Source organism: Terrapene carolina, unplaced genomic scaffold (assembly GCF_002925995.2).
Source record: "Terrapene carolina triunguis isolate 2854851 unplaced genomic scaffold, T_m_triunguis-2.0 Scaffold51129, whole genome shotgun sequence".
NCBI classification, from domain to species: domain Eukaryota; kingdom Metazoa; phylum Chordata; order Testudines; family Emydidae; genus Terrapene; species Terrapene triunguis.
In genome coordinates, this window is record NW_020715480.1 from 1 (window position 1) to 6,801 (window position 6,801).

Below are 6,801 nucleotides of genomic sequence, written 5' to 3' on the forward strand. Positions count from 1 at the left end.
CCAGCCAGTCCCTGCCCGTGGGGCTGGGTGGGAGCCGGCGCCCCCTAGCGGGCAGGGACACACTGACCCCACCTCTCGGTTTCAGAGCCTCTGTTCCTGGCCAAGGCCCAGCTGCTGCAGTCGGGCGCCAGGGCCCTGGGCGACGTCCCCGGGGTTAACGGCTTCCTCCCCCGGCGCCGGGACCGGCCCCACAAGCAGGAGGTGAGAGGGGACGGTGGGAACCGGGGGGGCCCTTCCCCCAAGCGCCCCCCCCCCCCCCCCCAGGCGTTAACACTTCTCCTCTTTGTCCCCCACAGGACCCCCTGGGCTATTCCCACAGCCCCGGCTTCCCCGGACCCAAGCAGGACCCCCCGGGTGCCCACCTGGGCCAGCGCGGCAGGAGCAGCTCCTCCGAGGGGCTGGCGCCCCACATCTGGAGCCGGCTGCAATCCAGTAAGGAGCTGAGGGGCAGGACCCAGTCGCGCTGGGGGTGCTGGGTCCTCCTCTGGGGGCAGGGGGCAGTTTGGGTGGCTGCTGATAGATCCCCTCACCCGAGCTCTGCCCCCCAGGTGCCCCCAGGAAAAGCTACCGGCCCAGATCCGTGGAGCCCTGGATCGACCCGCTAAATGCCTTTGAAGACGTCGTCAGCACGGAGGTGAGGGCAGCAAGGGGCTCTGCCCGGGCAGTCAGGGCTCCCCATGGCCCCAGGGCAGCGCTAGGGGCTGTACTGCAGGGGGTGGGCCGGGGGCAGCAGGGGGCTCTGCCCGGGCAGTCAGGGCTCCCCATGGCCCCAGGGCGGCGCTAGGGGCTGTGCTGCAGGGGGCGGGGCGGGGGGCAGTCGGGGGCTCTCCCCGGGCAGTCAGGGCTCCCCATTGCCCCAGGGCGGCTCTATGGGGCTGGGCAGCAGGGCGCTGTCCCCTGGCAGTCTGGGCTGCCCCCTAACCCCCCCACCCCCCCAGATGAGCCAGTCGGACAGCGGGGTGGATCTCAGCAGCGACTCCCAGGTCTCGTCCGCCAGCTGCAGCCAGCGCAGCTCCCCCGACGGCGGGCTGAAGGCAACCCCTGAGCCTGGCGTGGGGGGCACACGGGGCACCGAGTCCGTGGCCCCCGGAGCCGAGGGGGCTGCGCCCCAGGAACAGGGCAGGAGGCCGGCGCCCAACGACACCAGCCCTCACAAGGACAAGAAGGTAGGAGTGGGGGCTGGGGCCCGGAGGGGGGGGGAATGGTGCAGGGGAGGGGGACAACAGCTGGGGTGGGGGCTGATCGGCTTGGGGGGGAACAGCTGGGGTGGGGGCTGATCGGCTTGGGGGGTTGGAACGGCTGGGGTGTGGGGATGGGGGCCGTGACTTACCTCTCCCCTCCCCAGCAGGCCGGCAGCCCCCCGGCTCTCCCCCGGGCCCCTCCCGGCCCAGGCCCCATTGGGACGGAGCGCTCCCAGCGAGCCGAGATGGCCAGAGAGAGCGGGGGGGGGGCCCGAGCCCGGCCCAGAGCCAGCGACCCCCAGCACTGGCCCCCCCATCCAGTTCGGGGCCAGCGACAAGGTGAGCAGCACCCCGGATGCCTGGGTCCTGACCCGAGGCGGGAGGATGGGAGCCTAGATGCCTGGATTCTCCCCTGGCTCTGGGAGGGGAGGGGGGTCTAGTGGTTAGAGCCAGAGGGCTTGGTTCTGGGGGGGCTGGGGGCCAGGACGCCTGGGTTCTATTCACCTGGCTCCTGTCCCCGCAGGACACTGACCTGGGGCTGCTTGTGAGCGAGGGCAACAAACCTGGCAAGGAGCCCCCAGCCCCGGGCCTCACGAAGGGGGTGAGTGAGGGGCCCGGATGCCTGGGTCCTGTCCCAGCTCTGGGAGGGGGTTGGGTTTGGGGAGTCCCAGGACTCCGGGGTCCTGTCCTGGCTGGGGGAGGGGGCATCCCAGGACTCCTGGGTCCTGTCCCAGGAGGGGGAGGGGGAGTGGGAGTCCCAGGACTCTGGGGTCCTGTCCCGGGAGGGGGAGGGGCATCCCAGGACTCCGGGGTCCGGTCCTGGCCGGGGGAGGGGGCCGGGCGCTTTTCACCTGCTGTTCTTCTCTCCCCAGCTGGTGGGCGTGTCCCGGGAGTGGGAGCTGCTCCCGCCCCCCAGACCCAGCCTGGCCCCCCAGCCCAGAGCCCTGGCCCTGGGGCCGGCCGCCTGCCCCCCCGCGGAGCCCTCGGCGTACTCAGGTAGGGGCGGGCGGCATGGGGCGCTGGGGGGCCGTGGGGCCGGCCTGGGGTCTCACTGCTCACTGCTTCCCCCTGCAGGTGAGAGGGGGCCGAGCCAGCGGCCCTACCCCGAGCTCTTCTACGGCAGCCAGCCCGGCGTGGCCCAGGTACCCTCCGTCTGGCCGGGGCGGGGCAGGGGGGCTGGCCGGGGGGCTGGGCGGGGGGGGCTGGCCCTCTGTCTGACCCACGCCCTCTGCCCCCCCCAGCAGGTGCCCAGCCCCCCCGTGGAGTCCCAGCTCAACGGCAGCTTCCGCCCGGGGACCCCTTCGCTGCATCCGTACAGGTAAGCAGAGCGGGGGTCTCCAGAGCTTGTCGGGGGAGGGGTCCTGCCCCAGAGCCAGTCGCGTGTCAGCGTCAGGCGAGGGGTCCCCCTGTGCCCAGCCCCCTGCCCTGCCCCCTCCCCAGAGCCACCGGCCTGTCGGGGGAGGGGTCCCCAGATAACCAGCCCCCGCCCCCCTATAGCAACCCGCGTGTCGGGGGAGGGGTTCCCAGATAACCAGCCCCCGCACCCCGCCCCAGAGCCAGCCGCGTGTCGGGGGAGGGGTCCCCAGATAACCAGCCCCCGCCCCCCTATAGCCACCCGCCTGTCGGGCAAGGGGGTCCCCAGATAACCAGCCCCCGCCCCCCCATAACAACCCGCCTGTCGGGCGAGGGGTCCCCAGATAACCAACCCCCTGCCCCGCCCCAGAGCCAGCCGCGTCTCCCGTCCGCGTCCCCGCTGACCCCGTCTGTCTCCGCAGATCCCAGCACTTGTACCTGCAGCCTGGCCCGGCCCCCGGCTCCCCGGCGGCCCCCGTCCTGCCTGGCTCGGCCCTGCTCTCGGGGGTGGCCCTCAAGGGGCAGTACGTGGAGTTCTCGGCCCTGCAGGCGGCCGAGCTGGCCAAGCTGCCGGCCACGGGGCTGCTCTACCAGGCGCCCCCCCCCCTCCCCCACAGCCCCCCCCTCCGCCCCCGCCCCCCTGGGCCCCGAGCAGCCCCTGCTCCAGGTACGGGGGTCTCTGGGGGTGGGGGGAGAAGGGGGCGGAGCTCCCTGTGCCTGGCTCCGCCTCCTGATCCCGGCTCCTCCTCCTCCTCCCCCCCCCCCCAGGTGCGGCAGGAGCTGAACCCCCCCTCGGATTTCTACCCGGGCTCCCTGCCACAGGCCAACCAGAGCAGCTTCCTTCAGGGCCCGGGCCCCGCCCAGCAGGTGAGCCCCGCCCCCAGCTCACTGGCTTCGCCCCCGGCCCCGCCCCATGCGCTGACCCCTATCCCCCCCTGCAGATGCTGCTGCCCATGGTGGAGTCTCAGCTGCCCCCGGTGGTGAACTTCGGCTCCCTGCAGCAGGGGGCACCAGCTGCCCCCCCGCCACTGCCCCTGGTGCCCGTCACCCCGGCCCTGCGGCCCCCGGGGCAGCTGGCCGGGCGCCTGGTCCCCTCGGCCGTCCGCGCCTTCCCCCATGGCATGGGGCGCACGGAGGTAAGGAGGGGCCCCGGTTGGGGGGCTGGCCCAGGGAGGTGGGGGGCAGGAGGAGCCCTGGCTGACCCCTGCCCCCCTCTCCCCACAGCTGCACCCCATGGAGATGAAGCCCTTCCCCGAGTACCGGAAGTTCAGCAGTCCTGGGGGTCGAGCCCCAGCGGTGGGCAGGTGAGTGGGAGCGGGGGGGGCTGAGCTCCAGGGGGGCCCCCTCCCATCGGGGCCCCCTCACCTACTCTCCTCTCCCCCCACAGAGCCTGCGTGGGCCCCTTCAGCTCCCGCCTCCGGGCCCCAGGATCCAGCTACGCAGGGGGCAGCCGCAGCCAGCGCCCGGATGGCGGCCTGCCGGTGAGTGGGGTGGGGCCTCTCTCCTCTGGGGGGTGCTGCTCGGATCCAGCCCCTGGGGCCTCTCTCCTCTGGGGGGGCGCCGCCCCGATCCGGCCCCTGCGGCCTCTCTCCTCTGGGGGGTGCTGCCCCGATCCAGCCCCTGGGGCCTCTCTCCCCTGGGGGGGGCCTCTCTCCCCTGGGGGGTGCTGCCCCGATCCGGCCCCTGGGGCCTCTCTCCCCTGGGGGGGCCTCTCTCCCCGGGGGGGGGGCCGCCCGGATCCAGTCCCTGGGGCCTCTCCCCCCTGGGGCCTCTCTCCTCTGGGGGGGCGCTGCCCCGATCCAGCCCCTGGGGCCTCTCTCCTCTGGGGGGGGTGCCGCCCCGATATGCACGTGGGGGGGTAAGTTGCACCCTGTGTCTGACTCTCCCTCCCCCCAGGTCTCCCCGTCGGACGTTCTCTGCTGGACCCCCAGGCCCTGGGAGCGCCACCCCCCAGCCCGTGAGGGGCCCCCCGCCCGCCGGCCCCCCAGCCAGAGTGACAAGCAGGAGCCTGGCCTCGCCCACCAGCGCTAGCCCGGCCCCCTGCCAGGGTGGGGGTTGCCCCTCTTCCCCCTCCCCCTCAGTGAGTGGGGAGTCCCCTGGGGGCAGGGGTGAGAGCGGAGCTGCCCCGCCCCACTGAATGTAACTGGAGTTGGGTTTGTTTTTGATTCACCTGAATTAATTTTGGGGGGCAGGAGTTGGGGTCCCCTGCCTGGGTGTGTGTAAATATATGTGATGGGCAGGGGGCCCTAGCAGGTTTGTTACAAAATAAACTGAAAAACTGTTTAAAAAAAAAATGAATAAAAGGTTAAAAGCAAACGTGGGGGGGCTGTGGACCCCCTGGCTGTGGTTCATGGTCTGTTCTGGGGGCAGCGGGGCTGGGGCTACTACAGGTGTCCGTTCATCGCATCCCCAGCCGAGGGGCTGCACACAACAGGGCAGTGAGTGGGGGAGGCAGAGCGAGGCCAGGGATGGACCCCTGTTCTAGGCCTTCGCAACATCCTGTGGCGAGGAGTTCCCCACACTAACAGCACCTGGGGTTGTGTTAAACCTGCTGCCTGTTAATGGCACTGGGTGACCTCTCGTTCACTGTCCGTCCCCATCACGCTGGGCAGGGCTTCCCCACCCGGATCGATTAATCAAGCAGGGGTTGATTTATCCTGGCTAGTGGAGAGGGGATCAACTTGATCCCTGATCCCTCTGCCACCGGCTCTGCCCACAGTGATCCAGGGAAAGCCCCCTGGCGGGTCACTCCCGGTGGCTGCAAACCGAGCCGGCAGGTAAACAAACCGGCCCTGCTCCCTAGAGCAGAAGATTTTCTTATTCTCCTGCCCTGCCCTGCCCCAAGGGACCCCCCCCCATCTATGCGCCTTGGGGGAGGGAGCTGGGCAGGGGCTCCCCCTGGGGCCAGACAGACAGCGCTCACCCCCCTCTGCAGGGACCAGCAGCCTCAGTCACTGGGGCAAGAGTCCCCCCCACCAGCCCCCCGGCACAGACAGGACCCGCAGCCTGACACCAAGCAGCTTTATTGGAGACAGGGGTCAGGGGATAAATAGGGGGCGGGAAGGCACAGGTGGCCCTAGGCCTCATCCCCGAAGGCGCGGTCGGCATTGGGGAACCGCTGGGGGCTGAAACTGGGATCCTCCTGCAGCCGCTTCTGGAGGTCGGCACGGAGCTGGAAGAGAGTGGGGGAGCGGTGAGCATGGACACAGGGGGAGCCCCCCCAGAGACCCATTGGTGGGGGCCCAGGGGGCTCCCCTGCTGCTGGGCAGCCAGTCTGCAGCCCCACCTGGGGCAGACCCCCTAGGAGAACTTGGGAGAGGTCCTGGGGGGCCCAGATTGGGCAGACCCATGGAAGAGGGTGCCAGGTGGGCCCCAGCGGGGGCAGGATGGGGAAGACCCAGGGAAGGGTGCTAGAGGGACCCTGGGAGGGGTGGGGGGCCAACACGCTGGGGGTCAGGGGGGCCTCACCTGCTGCCGGTAGCCCTCCTGCAGCGCCGGCTCGGCCAGCTCCCGGCTCAGGCTCTCACTGCCGCTCAGGGGCTGGACGCCGGCGGCTTTGGCGGCGCGGCTGACGGCCTCGGAGAGGAGCAGCTGGGGGCCGTCACCCCGCATGGTCTGGGGGACAGCGGAGGAAGAGCGCGGTTGGCAGGCAGGAGGGGGCTGGCCTGTGCGCTGCCCCTTGCTTAGCAGCTCAGGGGCACGGTTGGGGCCTCACCTTGCGGCGCTTGACCGGCATTCCCGTCAGATAGGAACTGGGCAGTCGGGACACGCCGGGGGCACAGGCGGGGGGCTCACCTTGCGGCGCTTGGCCGGCATTCCCGTCAGATAGGAACTGGGCAGCCGGGGACAAAGCTGGGGGGCTCACCTTGCGGCGCTTGGCCAGGATGCCTGGCAGGTAGGTGTCACTGGGCACGCCAGGGGCACAGGCGGGGGGGCTCACCTTGCGGCGCTTGGCCAGGATGCCTGGCAGGTAGGTGTCACTGGGCACTTGGGGCAAGCCGGGGGCGCAGGCGGGGGGCTCACCTTGCAGCGCTTGGCCGGCATTCCCATCAGGTAGGTGTTGCTGGGCAGTCGGGGCAAGCCGGGGGGCACAGCTGGGGAGCAGGCACTTAGGCAGGGGGCTCACCTTGCGGCGCTTGGCCGGCATTCCCGTCAGGTAGGTGTTGCTGGGCAGTCGGGGCAAGCCAGGGGCACAGCTGGGGAGCAGGCACTTAGGGGGCAGGCAGGGGGCTCACCTTGCGGCGCTTGGCCGGCATTCCCGTCAGGT

General features: G+C 71.3%; 3 protein-coding genes across 5 annotated transcripts; 2 read left to right on the top strand and 1 right to left on the bottom strand.

Annotated features, from left to right (window-relative positions):
• Positions 1 to 85: 85 nt before the first annotated feature.
• Positions 86 to 2,445, top strand: LOC113405823 (protein PRRC2A-like; the record flags this gene model as incomplete). Its single annotated transcript, XM_029914435.1, has 8 exons — positions 86 to 201; positions 297 to 432; positions 549 to 634; positions 939 to 1,166; positions 1,349 to 1,520; positions 2,054 to 2,177; positions 2,256 to 2,323; positions 2,423 to 2,445. Coding segments are annotated over 7 exons (866 nt in total), but the record flags the coding sequence as incomplete, so codon positions are not given.
• A 727-nt stretch (positions 2,446 to 3,172) lies between these two features.
• Positions 3,173 to 4,603, top strand: LOC115271576 (protein PRRC2A-like). The gene is made up of 6 exons (XM_029914436.1): positions 3,173 to 3,201; positions 3,303 to 3,401; positions 3,476 to 3,670; positions 3,759 to 3,838; positions 3,922 to 4,015; positions 4,431 to 4,603. The coding sequence occupies exons 3-6, from the start codon at positions 3,476 to 3,478 to the stop codon at positions 4,563 to 4,565; spliced, it is 504 nt and encodes a 167-aa protein (XP_029770296.1). The 5' UTR covers positions 3,173 to 3,201; positions 3,303 to 3,401; the 3' UTR covers positions 4,566 to 4,603.
• Positions 4,604 to 5,557: 954 nt separating this feature from the next.
• LOC113405824 (large proline-rich protein BAG6-like) lies at positions 5,558 to 6,794 on the bottom strand. Of its 3 annotated transcripts, none has more exons than XM_029914434.1 (3): positions 6,770 to 6,794; positions 6,003 to 6,149; positions 5,558 to 5,706 (listed from the first exon to the last, which is right to left on the bottom strand). In XM_029914434.1, exons 1-3 carry the CDS (start codon positions 6,788 to 6,790, stop codon positions 5,611 to 5,613), a joined length of 264 nt encoding a protein of 87 aa, XP_029770294.1. In that variant the 5' UTR covers positions 6,791 to 6,794; the 3' UTR covers positions 5,558 to 5,610. The 3 variants fall into 3 exon arrangements, with proteins under 3 accessions (XP_029770294.1, XP_026502868.1, XP_026502869.1); XM_026647083.2 differs by lacking the exon at positions 6,770 to 6,794 and adding an exon at positions 6,661 to 6,696; XM_026647084.1 differs by lacking the exon at positions 6,770 to 6,794 and adding an exon at positions 6,330 to 6,353.
• Positions 6,795 to 6,801: the final 7 nt, after the last annotated feature.

Bases quoted from the DNA above. Each gene is read 5' to 3' on its own strand.
- LOC115271576 (XM_029914436.1), top strand. From the start codon at position 3,476: ATGCTGCTGCCCATGGTGGAGTCTCAGCTGCCCCCGGTGGTGAACTTC. The intron at 3,671-3,758 runs GTAAGGAGGGGC...CTCTCCCCACAG, and splicing joins ATGGCATGGGGCGCACGGAG to CTGCACCCCATGGAGATGAA. The intron at 3,839-3,921 runs GTGAGTGGGAGC...CTCCCCCCACAG, and splicing joins CGAGCCCCAGCGGTGGGCAG to AGCCTGCGTGGGCCCCTTCA.
- LOC113405824 (XM_029914434.1), bottom strand. From the start codon at position 6,790: ATGCCGGCCAAGCGCCGCAAG. The intron at 6,150-6,769 runs GTGAGCCCCCTG...GCTGTCCCCCAG, and splicing joins TGCCGGCCAAGCGCCGCAAG to ACCATGCGGGGTGACGGCCC. The intron at 5,707-6,002 runs GTGAGGCCCCCC...ACTCTCTTCCAG, and splicing joins AGGAGGGCTACCGGCAGCAG to CTCCGTGCCGACCTCCAGAA.